This window comes from Theileria equi (genome assembly GCF_000342415.1).
Source record: "Theileria equi strain WA chromosome 4 map unlocalized gcontig_1105316255041, whole genome shotgun sequence".
NCBI lineage: Eukaryota > Apicomplexa > Aconoidasida > Piroplasmida > Theileriidae > Theileria > Theileria equi.
In genome coordinates, this window is record NW_004668225.1 from 1,387,058 (window position 1) to 1,407,042 (window position 19,985).

Consider the following 19,985-nt stretch of genomic DNA (forward strand, 5'->3'; position numbering starts at 1 on the left):
TGGATGGCCTGAAATTTGTCATGTTAGACGAGAAAATATCCGCAGATAGAAGACCATACATATGCACTTTTGTCTGGAGAGACTACTCTTCTGCTATGCATTAATAAGTCTGGTGGAGAATCTGAGGGAGAAACTACTGAGAAGACCACATAGAGATACCAGAAAGTACACTCCCACACCATTCTGGTTGACGACATCTCCAATGATAAAGAGTTATGCTCATAGTGTTGACCAATACTTGTCTGATAAGGATAGAGATTCTTGGCCTACTTCACGTTATGGGTTTTGGAGTTCTTGGTGTAACAAGTCAGGATTGTAAAGTGTAGATTTTTGTCAATGATGAGCTCTCCTCCATTCACTCATGAACCTCCATCTACAGCTCAATGCTTGGCATCTCGCAAAATATTTCCGTACTCTGCATGTTGCGTGACTAGCATCACATCTTCACCCCTTTACATACCAATTTACAGGTCAAGATACCGCCCATTAACGTCGAGGGCTACGATCCTCCAAAGTACTGTCTTTTACCAAACGACAAGCATCGCAAGAGACAATACAAGGGCAGATTTGAAGATATCAAGGCCAAGCGGGTCTCGTTTTACGACTAGTTTTTTGTACTCTAGACTTTTACCAACTGAATGACCACCGTGTCTAGTGTGTATTTTTAATCGCTATCGCATCTATCCTATGCAGTAGCCTTTATTACTATTTACAGTGGTAGATTTTCACTCACCCTTTATTCCGCGGTCCATTCTTACGCCTGGAGGGCCATACCAATGGATTCCCGCAGAAACTCGTCAGTACCTACCAATACCGCTCCAATTTCTAGCAATGAGCACCCAGTGGACGACTACCGAAAAGTTGAGAGAGCGTCTAGGGACCCTTTGGAATCTCGAAGAATTGCAACTGGGAGACCATAAGTCGAGTCCATCTTTACCCAAGCGTAAGAATGGAAGGTAAAGATAAAAATGAGAAAAAACTGGCGCTGGTAGTCCTCATTTAGCCCAAAAAAGGGGACCCATGGGGTGTGCTTCAGTGTATCTCAGATCATATGCCATTTTAAGCGTTTTCTCTTTGATTGTCCATAATTTTAATTTTTTCAATTGTATTGTGTCTGTGTATCGGGATTTTGAACGGGATACTCGAGCATCTGTTGATGTGGGCCGAGTGTCGATTAAAATTGGCCAAAAACATCTAAATTTGGCATAAACAACAACGGAATCTATAATTTTAATACATAAAGAGACAAAGGCCGCGGATTTTTGGTTCTAGGAGCCAATTTTTGGACAGACTCCAAAGTTGACGGTAAAACTTCGGGGTTAACGAGAGAATTCTTCCGGGTTGTACTTATATTCCTCTGGGTTTACAAGGAAACGATAAAATTGGTCCTTAAATTTCAGCTAGGACAGAATGGGCTCAGAGGACACCTCCAGAGACCCCTCCGAGATGGAGGACGACTATATGGGCAATAAAAAGAGTATTTACGCAAGAGAAGATGATTATAGAAGACAGAGGCTCAAGGCTAAGCTTTCACCAGAGCGGTTTGATCCGTTTTCGGATAAAACACCTGGTCCGGAAGTACGTACCTATGCAGATATCATGAAGGAAGCAGAGATTGAAAGACAAAGAGCTGAAATCAGTAGACATATAGCAAAACATGGAATGAGTGAAGAAGTTTCAGCAGTAGTTAGCAAGAGGAGAACCTCAAAGTTTTCCTCTGAGGATAGGTGGTCCAGTGATGATGTCCCAGAGACTCCTACGCCACTAAATGGAGCTACCCCTGGTTATGGAGAGACACCAATGTATGGTGAAACGCCTGGACCAGAAAAGAAGAGAATGTCCAGATGGGACAAGACGCCTCAAATGGAGGCAATGACTCCAGGAGCTACTCCAATGGGTCTTGAAGGTGAGTATACATGACCTTTGCAGATTATATGGAAACTAGTACTATTTATTTATCCTGTAAGAGTGCAGAGGATTTAGCGGTGATTAAGTGAGGATGCTAACACCAGTTGAGACATTGGAAGAGGAAGAGAGAGGTACATCAATGGGTAGGGATGGAGGAATCTGATTAAAAATGGAGGAACACGGATGAGGGCAGTATATGGGTGGTACGTATTCTGTCATAGATATTTCCAAAGATGCTAAAAATAATGGTACAATCACATACTATGGAAATTCTATAGGCCTCACTAGGATGGATGAACCAGAGATTAAAAAGAGGGATGAAAATGAGGAAAAGGAACGATTTTGTAACTACAAAATTTATAAACATAAACTTCCGGAAGGTGGTGAGTGGTCACCAACTACTTACGAACTAAAGGCTATAAATCATGGGAATAATAAGCAAGGGGGATTTAGTCAGGTTGGATTTAAAGATCATAAGACAGTGGAAGTGCTATACTGGTTAAGTGATAAACACAATTCATTTCCACTGATAATTGGTCTAGGTACATCAAATTTAACCTATTATAAGCGAAAAAATGACACTAGTAACAGATGGGAAAGTGTTGAAAGGGTTGTATATCCAGCTACTTTATCAGACTATGAGAGAGTGCTAGGTGAACTCAATGAGAAGTTCAAAAATCTGGTAATCATACAACTTCAAGCAGAAGCTGATAAAGGTTACTGTGGTCATCCTTCTGTTAAACAAGGAGAGCCCCCTCCAAAGGATTGTGGTTCGGAGTCAGTGAACATTCCTACTGTGCAGGTGACATGCTCTGATTATAATAAAGGCTTTGATAAGTATACCCATACATTTGGCCCTGGTTCTCCAATGAGAGTTCTCTCAGCTGTATACGGCAGCAATGTATATTCATTGGGGAAAAGGGATATTTCTAAACAATATCAGGAGGTTAATGTATATTACTCTTCAACTGACAGAGATAGGATTAAACCATTAGTCATAGGACTAGTGCCCTTTAGTGGAGTGCAATACGAGTATTACACATTTGAAAATACGTTAAACAGAGCAAATGGCATAACCAAGACTAATATCACTAGTCATCTAGATAAACAAAACTGTACACAAAACAATATTGTTGTAGCAAATCTATCCAATAGGGGTAGATATTGCTGTGGAATGAATGGGCATAATAAGATTCAAGTCTTCCCGAACGCTAACCACGTTCCTGCCGGATATGCTTCATATATACACCTTCCAAATGGTGCTACTTTTAATGTTCACAGGTTTACAGACGGAAGTAATACTCACACTTTTCCAAACCTTTCTGGACGAATTACCGGGATTTATGCCTACTTCTGTGGTAATGACCTCAGCAAGCCACTATTGCTATATGTGAACCAAGGATCAGGAAGTTCATGGTTGAGAACTGTTGGAAGAAGTGACACTTGGGTAGACACTGGTCTGAGTTCCCTAAAAAGCCACGCACCAAGTTCTTCTGGCATAACAGATTCCATTAAGCAAGAGCTTAACAAAATTTGCAAGGAACTTCGAATTGTTGGATGTCCACATGCAAGTGATACTTCTACTACTGCTGGACATGGATCCCCTTCAGGTGGCAGAGGCTCGGGTGGTTCTAGCGGTTCTAGAGGTGGTAGTAGAAGAGGTGGGCCTTCTGGAGCTCAAGGACCTAAAGCTGATGAAGATGGTGAAAAAGAAACTACTAAAAAACAAGAACTTGTTGATCAACCTGAAGGTGGTCAAGAAGAATCTGGTAGTAGACAAGATGGTGTTGGTCCACCTGGTGAAAAAGGTGATAGAGGACCTAAGGGACCTGATGGTACTCCTGGTCAAAAGGGTGAAGATGGTGGAGGTGGTGAAAATAATGAAGATGGTGATGAAGTAGAAGAGGAAGATACTGCTGGTATTGGACCAAGCTCTGCTAGTCAACAGGACATTGGTAAGAAGATAGCCGAGTTTTTTAAAACTCACGCCGCTGAAATTGGTGGTGGAGCACTAGGAGGCTTTGTTGCACTAGGAACTGTTGTTGGTTTAGTAAAGAAGTTTTGGGGTACTATAGTTACAACCCTAATTACTTCCATATAGTAGAACACTCCCCCTCTAGACTCCTCTCTTGTTGGTATACTGGAATGCTAGGACTTATGTACTTCTAAATAAATTACTATAATTTTCGGCAATCACCACTAAATCCTCTGCACATCATACTTACCATGGTTTCCGTCTATAACACAATATACAATCCAACATTTATTTGTAGGTTATGGTATATCAACTCCGCTAACTCCTCAAATTACTATCCCGGAATCTATGCTCAAGTTCAAGATTCAGATGGGTGTAGGTGACAGAAACAGATACATGACAGATGACGAATTAGATGAGCTACTTCCGGTTGAGGGATACGAAATTGTACAGCCACCTCCAGATTACACACCATATAGGAGAGCTACAAGTGCATTTGCTCCTGCTGCTACACCAGTTTTTACGATCCAAGAAGATGCTAGAAAACCTTATGATATTCCAGGAACACCATCCTTGCTACAAGATGTAGAAATTAAGGCAGAAGATCAACACTTTTTCGGAAAACTATTCGATGATGCCACTGAGGAAGATTTAACGGCCGACGAAATTACAAATCGCAGAATCCTTGCCCTGTTGCTAAAGGTTAAAAATGGAACTCCGCAATTGAGGAGGCAGGCTTTACGTCTTTTAACAAGCAAAGCGCGGGACTTTGGTGCCAAGGCACTGTTTGAAGCTATATTGCCCCTTATGATGTCGAGTTCTCTGGAAGACCAGGAAAGACATTTGATGGTGAAAGTCATTGACAGAATTCTGTACAAACTTGAAGACTCCGTGCGTCCACACGTCCGTAACATTTTAACGGTTATAGAGCCTCTGTTGATCGATGAGGACTACTACGCGCGTGTTGAGGGGCGTGAAATTATTTCCAATCTCACAAAAGCGGCGGGTCTTGCCACTATGATTGGTACTCTCAGACCTGATATTGATCATGCCGATGAATATGTAAGGAATACAACTGCAAGAGCCTTTGCGGTCGTTGCAAGTGCAGTGGGTATCCCATCTCTAATTCTATTTTTAAAGGCTGTTTGCCAATCTAAAAAGAGCTGGCAAGCGCGTCACACGGGTATTAAAATTGTCCAGCAGACTGCAATTTTGGTCGGATGTGCAGTACTTCCACATTTGAGGCAATTGGTAGAAATCATTGCACATGGTCTCCAGGATGAACAACAAAAGGTTAGAACAATTACGGCACTTGCATTGGCAGCGTTGGCTGAGGCTAGTGCTCCTTACGGTATTGAAGCATTTGATTGTGTACTTAGACCTCTATGGAAGGGTATCACAGAGCACAAGGGAAAGGGTCTTGCCGCTTTCCTAAAGGCCATTGGAATGATTATCCCACTAATGGACCCGTACTATGCCAATTATTATACTAGAGAAGTTATGCTCATTTTGGTAAATGAATTCTCCACCCCGGATGAAGAAATGAAAGCAATTGTTCTAAAGGTCGTTAGACAGTGTGTAGCTACTGAAGGTGTCACTCCAGATTATATCAAGAGTGATATTTTAGGCCCATTTTTCCAAAAGTTTTGGATTGTTAGGAATTCTCTAGATACAAAAAATTCCGAACTCTTGGTTGAGACAACTGTTGAAATTGCGAGTAAAGTTGGCGCTTCTGAAGTTTTAAATCGACTTGTAGAAGACCTAAAGGATCCTTCCGAGCCATTTAGAAGAATGGTTGCACAAGCTATTGAGGCTGTGCTTATACAGGCTATTAGACCCACAGACGAACGTGAAGGTTCCAATACTGCGATCCTGGAAATTGAACAAAGGCTAGAGGAAATGCTCGTTGATGGTATGTTATATGCTTTCCAGGAACAGGCTAGTGACGATTCTGGTGCCCTTTTGGATTCATTTGGTACCCTTGTGCATGTTTTAGGACTAAGAGTACGTCCATATCTACCACAAATAACTGGACTTGTAAGGTGGAGATTGGGTACCCAATCCGCTAGAACTCGCCAACAGGCAGCTGATTTAATCGCAAAAATTGCAGGTGTTATGAAATTGTGTGGAGAAGAACAAATGCTTGGACATCTTGGCCTTTACCTTTACGAATACCTTGGTGAAGAGTATCCGGAGGTCTTGGGAAGCATTTTGGGTGCTCTAAAGGCAATTGTGAGTGTGGTTGGAATGACACAAATGACTCCTCCAATAAAGGACTTGCTTCCAAGGTTAACTCCGATTTTAAAGAACAGACATGAGAAGGTCCAGGAAAACGTGATTGAGTTGATTGGTAGAATTGCTGATAGGGGAGGTGATTTGGTATCTCCCAAGGAGTGGGATCGCATTTGTTTTGATCTTTTAGATCTTTTAAAGGCTAACAAAAAGAGCATTAGAAGGGCCACAGTCAACACTTTTGGTTACATTGCAAGAACGATTGGACCTCACGATGTCCTGTCTACCCTTTTGAATCATCTAAAGGTACAAGAACGTCAGTTGCGTATTTGTACAACAATTGCTATTGCCATTGTAGCTGAAACGTGTCTTCCCTACTCTGTTCTTCCAGCCATGATGAATGAGTACAGGGTTCCGGATCAGAATGTGCAAACTGGTATTCTCAAGGCTCTGTGTTTTATGTTTGAGTACATTGGTGAGATGGCAAAGGATTACATTTACGCCATCACTCCACTGCTGGAAGATGCCCTCATGTGTAGGGATTTAGTACATCGACAAACCGCTGCATGGACCTGCAAACATTTGGCTTTGGGAGTCTTTGGACTAAACTGCGAGGACGCTCTCATTCACCTTTTAAATTACGTTTGGCCAAACGTGTTCGAGACTTCACCACATTTGACTCAATCCGTCTTTGATGCCATTGACGGTTTCAGGGTTTCCCTCGGACCTGCAATACTTTTTAACTACACCGTACAGGGACTCTTTCATCCTGCTCGCAAGGTAAGCTTTGTACATTTAGGGCAGAAATTCATTTGTCTATACGCTCATACATGCACATTCAGGTGAGAGAGGCTTACTGGAGAGTGTACAATAATCTGTACATTGGCCATCAAGACGCAATGGTCCCGCTATATCCACTCATCAAGGAGGGAGTTGAACAAAGGCACCAAGCAGAGGAGCTGCTTTATATGCTCTAGCCGTAGGCCAAGGCGCATTTTAGCTTTTACATATTCGGTAAAATGGCGGGTGCTGGTGAGAATGACTGGCACACTTTATAATATCGCAATGGAGACAGTCAGGTTTTTGGAACTCTTTAGCGGCATTGGAGGCATGAAGTATGCCTTTTTCTATGCCCTGCGCACACATTTTAACCATTTGGTCCCGCATACGCAGGATTCCACAAATTTTTGTCATTCATGTCCATCTTTTAGATCATTTTGCGATGGTTTGCCGTTTTTGACTCATAAACGTCATTCAGGTGATGGTTTTCGCTCGGTAGACGAGCTGTCTCAGTCCGCGGAAGAAGATGCGGGTCATAAAGCTACACATTTGCACTCAATGGACGAGTTAAGCTTTGATTACATGAGTATAGACATCAATAACGTGACAAATGAGGTACTGGAGTACAATATCGACTCGTTTGGAGTCGAGAAGAAACACAAGGCCATCAGCCTGGACATTAACGCACTCGATTTGGGCTTTTTCAATGAGAATGGACGGTTCCATGTGTGCGCAATCTCTCCTCCATGCCAGCCTTACTCCAGGAGGTCGCCCAGTGAATTGAGTCTCCAGGGCGGCGGTAGTTTGGATGTCTGTGGCGAATTTATGGATGAATCCACTCATTCTTTAGGCACAAGAGACGATTTAAAGACGTCTACAACTCAAGGAACCGCTCAAGAGAACGAGAACTCATCCTCTGAACCCACAGCCAAATGTACAGAAATGGGCACTGCAGAGGGGATTTGTGAGCGCATCAAGGAGATTGAAAGTGCACCAAACTTTGACGGTAGAAGGGCGCCAATTTTGAGGATAACAAGACTCATTCTTTCTACAGACCCAGAGAAGCTACCGCTTTACATTTTCCTGGAAAATATCAAGGAATTTTACCATTCGGTAGACTATCGCATTTTTATCGCAGCTTTGAGAATCAGAGGCTACAAGGTGCTCAGCTTTAAGCTCTCAACGTTACAATTTGGCTTCCCAAATGAGAGGACTAGGCTATACATTACAGCAAAACTTGATGGATTCCCAGAGTACCTACGCCACTATGGACCTCTAGACCTCATTACCGAACTCCCAAATAGTTTCTATGAGAGATATGGAGTAAGAAAGGAGGCTCTGGTAAAGGCACCGATTTTGGAATTTTTAAATGAGGAGAATGATGCGCACGATTCCATCTTCAACATCCCCGAGTCCATACTAGCATGCAGAAAGTCACTCTCCTTTGACATTGTCTACAAGGATCCAACCTATAAAGGGAGAAGCTATACAATGTGCTTTACCAAAAACTATGGCAGATTCATCAACGGAACTGGGAGTGTCTGGTGTTTTGGTGGACCTGATCCAGAGAGCTATAAAGATGACAACAGGCTAGAAAACCTTGCGGTATACAGCAACTCGATACGCTACTTTAGTCCTAAAGAAGTTGCTAGACTAATGGGATTCAGGGTTGATGAACAAAAGTTTGCCTTTGTTCCATTTCTCACATCTCTCGACTGTGCATGCACTAATGGTGATAAAGATGGATACACATCGCTAAAGTTTCCAAGGAATTTATCAAACAAACAGCTCTATGGACTGCTTGGAAACTCTTTAAATCCACAAGTTGTGGCCACCTTGTTTCTGGCAACTGGCCTCTTTAATGTTTTATAGTTTGCACTGCATGTTTGATGACTTACTACATTTGCGAATCTTCTTGGCGAACCATTTATATCCCTAATTATGCCGGTAAAAGACTCTAGAGCGCAACTCTGGTATCGTTTGCTTGCTTCTTTTGGAGTATTCTCTCGTGTGCGGTGAGGATCAAAAGTCTCTTTTGCATGGCGTCAATCTTTTGCTGGTTCCTCTTGACTTGCTCATTCAAGTGGATGTAAAGGTTCCTTACGTGTTCCCTCATTTCGTCATAGTCCTCAATATCGTGCTTTATCGGCTGTAAATTAGTGTAAATGTGTATAGTGAACATTGCATGCACACAAGAGAGATAAAATGCGAGAGTGGTAGCTTTAATGGTGCTGGATAAAGTGTAGAAATCTCATCATGGATCCACTATATTCAAAATATCGTCAATGAGATTCTGTTTGTCCATAGCAGTACTACATTAGACCAACTACTCAGTGCAGATTCAATAGGAACATCTAGAGTATCTCCATAGACACTTAAATCTGTCTAACCCAAGGGTCTCCTCTAGAACGTTTAAACATCCACCAGCCAAATCCAGTAAGACCACCAGCTCCAGCAAGAGTACCAGAGGATGTTCCCAAGATTGATCCTAAAGTCATACCAGCAGCAAGAGGAACTTGGACAATAGGTTCAGAAGTAGCTTCTTGACCTTGAGAAGCATTATGAGGTGGAGGAGAGGGAGTAGTAGATCCAGCAGGAGAAAGAGGAGTAGAAGGTATAGTAGGAGTAGATTCACCAGGAAGGGCTGGTTGAGGTTCAGTTTTAAGAGCTTCAGGAGTGTGATCAGTAGTAGTAGTAGTAGAAGTAGCAGTAACCTTTTTAAGGGTCTCTTTAGTCAGTTCAGCAGTTGCCTCTATAGTATCTTTGCCAACTGTACCAGCTATATCTAATCCTATTTTTCCAATATCAGCCAAGTTTCCGAGAAGTTCTTTATCACTAACAATTCCAATAGCTCTAGAAGTGAATCTTCCAAGTAATTTGCCAAGTAAACCTGCAATAGGGTCTCCTCCAGTAGCTCCACTACCAGAAGGTTCTATAGGTCCAGCACCTCCAGGTAGAGGTGGAGGCGGTGGTGGAGGAGGAATAGAACATATTCTCAAGCCTGTACATCCAGAAATATTGTTTAGCGCCTCTCTAAGTTTATTCCATTGGTTACATTCAAGTTTACCGAAATCCCCTGGTGTTATACCATTCAGATTTCCTACTCTTGTCCACTCTTCATTGCCATTACTACTACCAGTAGGCTTTTGGTACCATTCATTTGTTCCATTATTTCCATCCCCTTCCACATAGATTAGTACCGGATTCTGTTTGCAGTATAATGCATATACACTAACTGAGCTTGTGATAGGGAACTGTAGTTCATTACTAGAAGTTATACGTCTTCTATTAGCATGAGTATTAGTATCAGTATTACCAAGATAGTACCTTATCTTTGCAACTCTGGACCCACCAGAAATAATCTCATGTTTGTAACAGTCGGCACTGTTATGACCCCGTGTACAACGAACTTTTACTTTCTCAACGGAGACCCTCTTTCCACCATTATGACTACCACTGCAACAGTATGTGTTCCTACCACTCCTAACGACATTTTGCTCAGAAAGAGTGCTAGAATTATGAAATGTTAGATTTAGGGTAACTGCATTATTATGTTGGCAGTTAAGATCATCTAGTTTCTGTTCCAGTTCCTTACCGGTGAGTTTATCATGTTGATGGGTTTCTTTTCCAGAAAGTGGACTCCAGCTAGTACCACCTCCTTTGCTGGATCTGTAGATATACTGTCCCCCCTTAAGTACCTCTGCCAAAAGAGGTTGATTGTGGCTACCGTCCCCGAACCAGTACCATACTGCCAGATACTGAATATCATCACCAGTGTTAGCTCCTATATCTAAAACTGGAGTACCTCCAAATAAAACATTTTCTACACGGAAAGTATTTCCACTTGATGGGCTATGTGTAAACTTTAAGAATCCAGATCCAAGAGGATCCTCTTCCCTAGTTACTTTAACAGATCCACTTCCAGGAGGATATGTAGTTTCTTTTTGATCTTCAGGAGGCTTCTCCCTTATATTTATGGTGACACCAGATTGAGCAGACATTCTGGGTTACAGCCTAATATGATCAAGTTGTTGGTTCTCATATGTTCATCCTCCATGTTCAAAGGTATGATCTTTCAAAGCTCTGAGATCCATGAGAGTCTCCTATCTACTCCTCATCCATACATTCATCCTCCCTCACAACTAGCTCACCGTAAGAATCTTCAACATCCATTGCTACCCCAAATAGTAACTACATGCAATCTCTTGACCACCATTCTCCATGCTTTTCACCCTGGAGCTAAAAACAGACTCCAAATTTACCAGCTCCACCATACATCCATATACTCCATTTGGTCGTGTAGTGAAAAATAAACCTACCTTGAATTCTTTGGCATAAATGACATCATTCTCCCAGACTCTTGAATTTGGGTCTCCGAGTTGGCGTTCCAATTCGTCTTCCAAATGGCCAATCTTTTGCGTGGTAGCCTCTAGTTTACTCCTAAGCCCGTCTACCATTGACATGATGCTACTCTTTATGGTCCGTCCGTTCTCCTCGTTCCATGCACTGGAAACTTTGGAGCTCTCTTGGGCCTTGTCAACTTCTTCTTTTGGCCCCTTTTGCGATAAAATCTCTAGTCTGTCCGCAATTGAATGTTCTCTCAGATCATAAAAGAGCGAGAAATGGCTCATGAGGTCAGTCTTGACCTGGTCAATGGAGTCCTTTATACCTCCCTCCAACCTTCCCTTGGCCATTGGTGGCACTTTATGGAGACTTGCCCCTTTGGGCTGTTCAGTCTGTGCTGTGGAACATCCCGATGGCTCAGGGGCTGCAGATCCTCCGGAAACTTTGAGCAACGAGTCAATGGTTGACCTTATGGTGTAATCGCATGCAGAAGCCCTGGAGTTTATCAGAGGGGACTGGAACCCCAAACTTGAGTTATGCAAAGCACACTTTATGAGAGAACAGTAGACATCCAGCGGGATGTTAACGTCGCCTAAATGGACGTGAAAAGTCACCCACAAACTCACCCTTGAGCGAAGCTACTCCCGGCTCTTGTCCCTCAATTGGCATCGTCTAGTGGATTTTGGCGCTACTAAACGTATCTTGAGTAGATTAATACCGAGTAAACGTCCACAGAATGTGTAGGAAACGCTACTCGAACAGCCTAGGAGAGTAGACGAATGATTTCTGACAGATTTGTGACAAATTGATGAATTTAGCGCCTAATGTGGCAATGAAGGAGCCAAGGACGAACTTGTGGCACTGCGAACTCCTAGGCGGCGGAGGTGCACTGGAGAGCGATCCTCGCTTGTCAATTCTCGACAATATGCGGTCATAGCACAACTATATCATTGCTATAGAGGATAAAGGATGCTATATTTCGGAGAAGTGTGAGGGAAAGTAGCCAGAAACGGACTAGACGGGTAGATGAGTCTGTACGAGGGCAAAGATGCGCCATTTTTAGCCGTTCTTTGGGTAACCAGTTACAATCGCGTATGAGAGGTACAAAAAACTATAGAGCGTTCAGATGTGACAAAGAGAAAGCCAGAAAAAACGAAAATTTGGGCGAGCAAGCCGAGTGTCCGGAGGGTCGCCATCAGAGTAGCCCTTTGGCGTCCCACCGGTGGCCCATTTAGAGTAAATCCAGAGACCAAATATTGAGCTCAAAAAGTATCCTCTAAGCTAAAAATTCCTCGATGCTGTGGGGAATGGAATCTCCAGTTTGGGTGTCGATTGCCATTTCTTAAATCTGCGGGGATTTTGCCACGAGGACCCCAAAGTTGCTCTTATTCATAACTTTGTATTAGTACGAGTTTGTAGACGGAAATATCCGAGTATATATGACGCTATTGTGTTCAATCAGCGGCGCTCAGCCTCAAGAGCCGTGCCTGAGCAAAACCGGCTACGTTTTCGAAAGAAGGCTGATAGAGAAACACCTGGAAGAGTCTCCAGTGTGCCCAGTCACAGGAGAACCACTCAGCAAGGATGATTTAATGAACATCAAGAGTAAGTTTTGTACCAGTCAGGGCTTTGACGTCTTAAAGGTCAGATTGGTTGAGGAGATGAGTTGTATGGAGAGTATATCATCTCTCTGCTCACACCAGTTGAGAGATTAATGAGTTACCACTATGGGAGGATGAAAGAATGAGTAGGATAGTATGGAGTTAGAGATACTGTTAGGAACTAATCTAGTATACTGGTGAGTGAAGATGTGGTATGACAAAAGATTACAAAACTCTGGATATAGATCCAAACAAACTCAGTGAGCCAGGTGATGGCATAAACGGGTCCCAGAAGCATGATGGTCCAAAAGGATATAATTCCTATGAATACAAGAAGTCAGGAGAAGAATCGTTTGAACTGGAATTACTCTCGTGTGGGCATTTTGAACTTGAAAGATTTTCTTTACCAACTGTTCCTTTATCAAGACTTTATACGTACTGGACCATAAATGGAAGTACTCTCTTGGCAGTACGGGTTATAACCACCAAAAATAAAGTATATTACTCCACAGCCACTAACAGAAATATAACAAAGGATAGCAAGTTTGATGAGTTTGTAGAAAATGGAAAGGAGAGACTCACTAATCAGGATCTCAAGGTTATCCTACAAAAGGTGGAAACCAGTACTGAGCTTGACTATGAAACTCTCCCTAAAGACATAAGAGAGAAGTTTTGGAGGAAAAATGATGCTACTGTATGTATTAATAGGCATCCTGGAGATGGAGTAATTAAGCCAGACGGTAATGGAGGATACTACTATACCAATGAAGTTGGTGAAAGAGTTAACCTAACAGTGGAAAGTTACCCTGATAGAGATAGCTCATACACTAAAATTACACATACTCCAGAAAATGGTGAGCTTGGGACTATAAAACATGGTAGAGGTCTTCAGTTATTAAGACCGGAACCAACAGATGAATCCAGTGTTTCCATCTACTATTGGAAATATGACACTAGTCATGAAAATGTTCTCCTAATTCAGCTTTCTGGAGAGAATAACTATTACACTACTACTAACGGTTTTCGTTGGAATAATGATGGGAGTATAAGCACTGTTACTTTACAGGAGAACCTCGATAAACAGAACTGTTTGAGGAATCGCGCCCATACTGTGGATATTGAGCGGAAACAACAGTATTATTGTCCTGGTTGTAAATCTCAACAATTTGAAGCAACTTCAAGAGATCAACAAAATTACTATTTGCATGGTGTAGTCAATAAACAATCTTTTATTTCCAGATTCTTTGAAGGTAGTAGAGAACAAACTGGATTCCAATTTATAACCGGTGTAAGCAATATATATGTTTATTGGTCTGAGGATGGTAATAGTAAACCCTTCCTCATCTACTTCTTTATTGGAGGTTCTAGACATTGGTATATAAGGTATTTTGGAGATACTCACTGGGAAGAAGAAAAGAGCCTGAGTACAAAAGGTCCGCAATATTTAGATGCTGATTATCCTTCCAACATCCAGAACCTCCTCAAGAAGTATGCTACACCTAAAGTAATTTTAGACGCTTCTAAGACAGAAACTACTGAGGCAACGTATAATCCAAGAAGAAATACCCTAACGTTCAATGTTTCCGAGAACACTGTTGAGCAATCTTACGCTCGGTATACCCACTCTAGATATGACGGTGAAAATAGATTTAGGCTAAAAGATATTGAACATAAAGGGAAATTACTTGGTATAAAATCTGAGGATCCTCTAACCGAGATATCTATATTCTATTGGAATGGTGATGCTCAGCATGATAAACCGCTATTGGTAGAACTTGTTTGCGAGAACAGGTACACCTACTACAGAAAGGCTCGTTTTTACGCAAATACTTGGACAGAGCTTGTTAGAACTGGTCAACTTGAAGGTGAAAAACTGAAGATTACACTTGATGACCTGAGGATTATACACTTTCCTGATCCATCCTCCGACGTCGTTACTATAGTTGGAGCATCTCTTGGAACTGTAGGTACTGTGATAACAACGGTTATTGGAATATGGAAATGGCCTTCCATAGTCTCATTTATAATCGCTCGCTTATAAAATATACTAACTGCTAATAGGCAGAACTGGGACCATTAGACTCTCCCCTCTAGACTACTCTCTTGTTGGTATACTGGAATACTAGGATGATACAGGAAAGTGTTTACATAACAGAAGATGACTCCATGAATACCTCTACACAAAAATCCTCCGTCTGACCTTTTCTGGCTACATACTCCCCTGAACAATTACATACAATTCACATTTCACTCATAATAATCTACAGCTGATGCTCCTGTAAAGCCGAGGCCTGTGACTGCCAGTAGTATCCCGGGTCTTTTGTCTCTACTTCAAAGCGAATGGGATGCAATGGCATTGGAAACCTACAATCTTAGATCTCATGTAGATTCGGTACGTTTTCTCCCATTCATTACATCATCTACAGGTTCGCAAGCAATTGAGTTATTCGCTTTACCAGCACGATGCTGCGACTAGAGTGATTGCTCGTTTAATAAAACAGAGGGACAAGGCGATTGAGGAAGTTGAGGCTCTTCAGCAACAGCTTTTGCAATTTAGGGCGAATTATGATGTCACATCCCTAGAGACTGGACTAGACGAAGACGCCTTATCTCGTATTCATGAACTTGCAAAAGTCTTACTCGGTGAACGCAAAAAGCGTGATTTGTCGGGATACACAAGCTATGATAAACTATCAGAATACACTTGTAGAGGTGACTTTAGGCTACATTCCTCTGCTACACCAGGGATTTTATCAATTTCAATTGACAAGAGTAAACAATCGCAAAGCCTAAGTGACAGCTTCTGTTTTACTGGAGGAGCGGACGGAAATGTAGTCTATTTTGACTTGGGTTCAGGGAGAACAATTTGTACACTAAACGGTCACATGAAGGCTGTTAATGCTGTAGAATCGCACTTTGCAGATAGCATTGTCTTGTCCGGTTCGTCTGACACAACTGTACGTGTCTGGCGTCAGTTTGATGATTCCTACAAAACTGCCTACGTACTAAAGCATCACAAGGCTCCAGTAACATCGCTATCTCTACACCCATCTGGTGAATATGCTCTATCGGTCTCAAGCGATGGTGTTTGGGGAATGTTCTCAGTTGACTCTGGAAAGGTGACAAAAATGCTCAGGAACGTCCCATCCGTTTGTAAGACTGTAAAATATCATCCGGATGGTATGATCGCAGCTGGAGCTGCTCAAGATGGTGGGATTTACATTTGGGACATTAGAGATGCAGCAGCTAAAGAACCTATCCACGCTGACGTCCCTGCGGACTCAGCTTGTACGTCCCTTTCATTTAGTGAAAATGGCTATCATTTAGCTTCTGTAACGTCAAACGGATCGTTACTTTTGTGGGACCTCAGAAAGGCTCAAGTATTTGCATCTGCAGACTGTAATGTTGACCCCAAGGTTGTACAGTTTGATCATTCTGGTTTCTACCTTGGAGTTGGGTCAACAAAGGTGGAGCTTTTCCGTCTTCACGACAAGACAAACGTCTCTCCAGCGGGACTGCTGGAAGACCACTCTGGAAATGTCACAGATGTTGCATTTGGAGCGTTTTCACAGTTTGTACTCACATCATGCACGGATCGTTCATTGAGGCTTTATTATTAGTATTCTTTTGCAATAAACACTCAGGTAGGTATTGGTGTATGCATACGCACCTCTTTTGGTCTCAAGGTACGTTTGTATTTTGAACACCCAGAGGTGCTAAACTAATAATCTTTAAAATTCATCTGGTGCTATACCATATGAAAGAGGCAGATTTACACCCTTTTTACTTTTAAAACATTTAAATACAGAAAGATTCACATAATGCACTCTTGCTATATTTTAATTTGTCGCGTATTTTATCTTTTAATGGTTAAAATATCAGTTATGGTTAGTTCCTGTTTTTGGCTTTGTTAAGCCTACTCGAAGTTTAATGCTTTTTTAGTGCATGTACGGTAGTATGTATTACCGCAGTTGCTTTCGTGTTATGGAATTAGTCCTTTACTGGACGTAGGCAAGATTCATTCAATAATATAAAGTATACATGGCACCGGAGATCTCTGATTTGCAAAGTTGACCTTGTGTAGCAAGGAGTAAAGTTGCAGAGTATGGAAGGCAGAAGGATAAAAATGTTAGAGGAGCTGCATATAGGTCGTCCGTAAAATGTCAACTGGCCAAATCCAATGTGTAGGTTTTGTCTAAATTTTTGGAGTATTTAGTCGCTTCCTTCCTTTAAGATTCCCATTTACTGATTCTTGATAAGTTTACGGATACCTGGTCATTATTCTACTTATTCCCCTATCAGTGATGCCGTTGATATGGATGGTCTATTTGTCCTTAATTCAGAATCTAACCATATTTTACAGCCTTAAATACGCTCGTATGGCTAGTTTATGGAGATTGAGAGTCAATAACGGATATTAGTGGTGATAATTTTTTTGACTTATGATATTCTACGCAGACAATAAATGAGATGGCCTTTGAATACTATGCTACAGACTAACTAATCTGTGAAAATGTATACCATTACTGCATGTATTTGAAAAATAGAAAGTTTAAAACTACTGCTAATTAGCACACATCCATCCTTTAGATGGATGAATAGTTTATACAGTGACCATTCTGCTGAAAAATAATCCTCTTGTGGGATGCAAGATTTGTTAATCTATCACGGGTTAACGATATATCATCAATAATGTCTATGTTCAGGCGGTTTGCATGGCATTCTTTTTCTTACCAAACTCTTCTTTTGTTGTACTTTTCCATCCCCCTTCTCCCTTCTCAAAATATTCAGACTTGAATTCCTTATCCTTGATCGTTATAAGAAGAAGTGGGCTGTTATTCTCTTTGGTGTAAATGTCACAGGATAAGCACCTCTCACCACTATTTTCAGCGGCCTTCCAAAGGGACTTATCACCATCCTTAACTTCCTTGGCATGATAACCAAATCCAGGAATAAACATTTTTACCTTTAGACCGAGCAGTTCAGTTGAAATTAGATGACATTGTTCGGTATCCTTTTCATTTCCAATGTCAATGGTGACGTTTGTTGCCTTGGCCTTAATTTCATTGATCCTGTCAGGAAATGGAAGTAAAGTTTCTACCCAACCGATATCATTCTTTACATAATATGTTCGTGTTATTCCAGAAGAATTTTTCACCACAACAAACATTACTTCTGCTTTCTTATCCTTATTAAGATATACCTTGGCATGTTGCAATATCTCTCCACTTCCTAATGACCATATTTTTTTCGTATCATCTTTTAGTTTTTCTATTGACTTTCCAGAAAGAGGAGCGATAAGCCTAGTTAAGCTATCATCATAATAATAGTCAAAAGAATCACAAAGGGATGAATCTGGATGGTTTACATCAATGGTACCAGGATCCGATTCTAAAGATGGGACGCCTCCATCTTTTCCAGCTGACTCAGTAACTGAAGATTCTTTACTAGGAGTAGAAGCAGTATCAGGAGTAGGTCGAGGAGACTCTACGGGCTGTTGAGGTGAACTCCTAAGATTCTCGCTAGATGCTTCATTATAACCTCCTTCATAGACAGTCCCATTAGCCATGTCCCATACTTGTCTTTTGCCGTTAGATCCACCTTTCCTTGTCTCTTTTGTGGGATGGTCGTTTACAATTTCATCCTCGGTGTAGTCGTCTAGAACCTCGATAAAGGGTCTGTCGCCGGGAACTCTGGAGCCTTTGCAATGACAGAGTCCCAGTAGACATACCGTCCATAGTACTGCTAGAATCCTCATTTCGCAATGTTACCAACAAGGAAGAATGATTGATACTACATGGGGTAAAGGAAGGAAGAAGACGTTTATTCTCATAATGGGTGAAATGCTTTGAATGTGCACTAAATAAAAATGAGGGGTTATTGGAACTCGTCGTTGCTTCCACCGATTTACAACTGTAGGATAGATAGAGGGGGCCCTTTGCATAATTCTGTAAGTATATGGTGAATCGAGCATTATATTAGCCCTCTAGAGTCTTTATATACTGCTATTCTAACTCTACGTTTGCGTTGTTAAAACCCTTCAAATATACTACAATGGTGCCTCGTATTTTAGTCTTGAGTGGGAAAAGGAATGTGGAGTAAACAATCCTTATTATTCTAGAAGATGGTAAATTGGTATGGACGTCGTTTCTAGAGTCTCTCTACATCAATTTTTATTACCTAAAGATGCTCATTTATATGCTTCTTGATGCTAATGTCTACCATTTTATGTTCTAGTTCGGACCAGGTATAAGCACTTATGATCAAGAAAATGCTATGATGCATCTACTACAGTATTGGTGTAAACATCCCATTATTATGATCTAGGCGATGATGGTTGAGGGGTAGTGGAAAAATAAATGAGAGCATTTTTGCATGTTACAATGGGAAGGGATATTTGGAATGTGCATCAGTTTATTGCGCGTAATTTACAATCTATGCTAGGTCCTTTATTTTTACATTACTGCAAAACTACTTTAAAGCGTGTTCACGGACGTTATAGGATGAAATATGGTACAGTTGGATGAGACTCTTGAAAACCCTCAAATCGCATTGTTTGCTCCATTATTCCTCATATGATGACAAATCGTATCTAGCTATTGTAGTTACATATATAACTGTTATTTAATCATAAATTACGGGCGACAACCCAGCTTGACTCTCCCATTACTCAGTATCACGCCATTACATGTTCTCTATAAACTACAAAAGTGACCTGCGAAATATCCTCTAAAGTCCATTTTTCTAGTCATTAACCACTTAGACATACAATTAATATCCAAAATAGCCCATAGTTATTCACCAATTCGTGAGTTACCATTTTATAAAATTTGCATGCAGAAATATCCACTACCAGGATGACAACGGTATTGGCAAATCGATGGTGTAACTAACAATAATTATCAACCATTTCTTCTTTACAGTATGAATTTTAGCTTTATATGAGGGAATGAATCCAAACGGTCATATTTAGAGAGTAAAGTCCTAATTTCCGTTTTAGGTGGAGCCTCTACAACTAGTCATCACTTTTCTCAATATAATGACTATAAGAGATAAGGAGTCTATATTTTCAAGAACAATGTGCTATGGATGATTGGGGTAACTCGTTTAACACAAAATGGGATACAAAAAGGGCCCCGTAAAAC

General features: G+C 41.3%; 6 protein-coding genes across 6 annotated transcripts, besides 1 other annotated feature; 3 read left to right on the forward strand and 3 right to left on the reverse strand.

Moving 5' to 3' along the window:
• Positions 1 to 1,410: 1,410 nt before the first annotated feature.
• Positions 1,411 to 7,092, forward strand: BEWA_050650 (splicing factor 3B subunit 1, putative; the record flags this gene model as incomplete). Its single annotated transcript, XM_004831992.1, has 4 exons — positions 1,411 to 1,906; positions 2,187 to 3,974; positions 4,182 to 6,895; positions 6,958 to 7,092. The coding sequence occupies 4 exons, from the start codon at positions 1,411 to 1,413 to the stop codon at positions 7,090 to 7,092; spliced, it is 5,133 nt and encodes a 1,710-aa protein (XP_004832049.1).
• A 61-nt stretch (positions 7,093 to 7,153) lies between these two features.
• BEWA_050660 (hypothetical protein) lies at positions 7,154 to 8,767 on the forward strand (the record flags this gene model as incomplete). The annotated part of the gene is made up of 2 exons (XM_004831993.1): positions 7,154 to 7,340; positions 7,374 to 8,767. The coding sequence occupies 2 exons, from the start codon at positions 7,154 to 7,156 to the stop codon at positions 8,765 to 8,767; spliced, it is 1,581 nt and encodes a 526-aa protein (XP_004832050.1).
• A 503-nt stretch (positions 8,768 to 9,270) lies between these two features.
• BEWA_050670 (hypothetical protein) lies at positions 9,271 to 10,896 on the reverse strand (the record flags this gene model as incomplete). The annotated part of the gene is made up of 1 exon (XM_004831994.1): positions 9,271 to 10,896. One exon carries the CDS (start codon positions 10,894 to 10,896, stop codon positions 9,271 to 9,273), a length of 1,626 nt encoding a protein of 541 aa, XP_004832051.1.
• Positions 9,580 to 9,607: a microsatellite.
• Positions 10,897 to 11,070: 174 nt separating the features above from the next.
• Positions 11,071 to 11,908, reverse strand: BEWA_050680 (conserved hypothetical protein; the record flags this gene model as incomplete). The annotated part of the gene is made up of 2 exons (XM_004831995.1): positions 11,071 to 11,831; positions 11,866 to 11,908. 2 exons carry the CDS (start codon positions 11,906 to 11,908, stop codon positions 11,071 to 11,073), a joined length of 804 nt encoding a protein of 267 aa, XP_004832052.1.
• Positions 11,909 to 12,678: 770 nt separating this feature from the next.
• BEWA_050690 (conserved hypothetical protein) lies at positions 12,679 to 16,671 on the forward strand (the record flags this gene model as incomplete). Its single annotated transcript, XM_004831996.1, has 4 exons — positions 12,679 to 12,844; positions 13,086 to 14,807; positions 15,108 to 15,232; positions 15,267 to 16,671. 4 exons carry the CDS (start codon positions 12,679 to 12,681, stop codon positions 16,458 to 16,460), a joined length of 3,207 nt encoding a protein of 1,068 aa, XP_004832053.1. The 3' UTR covers positions 16,461 to 16,671.
• Positions 16,672 to 17,542: 871 nt separating this feature from the next.
• BEWA_050700 (signal peptide containing protein) lies at positions 17,543 to 18,598 on the reverse strand (the record flags this gene model as incomplete). Its single annotated transcript, XM_004831997.1, has 1 exon — positions 17,543 to 18,598. The coding sequence occupies one exon, from the start codon at positions 18,596 to 18,598 to the stop codon at positions 17,543 to 17,545; it is 1,056 nt and encodes a 351-aa protein (XP_004832054.1).
• Between the last annotated feature and the right edge of the window lie 1,387 nt (positions 18,599 to 19,985).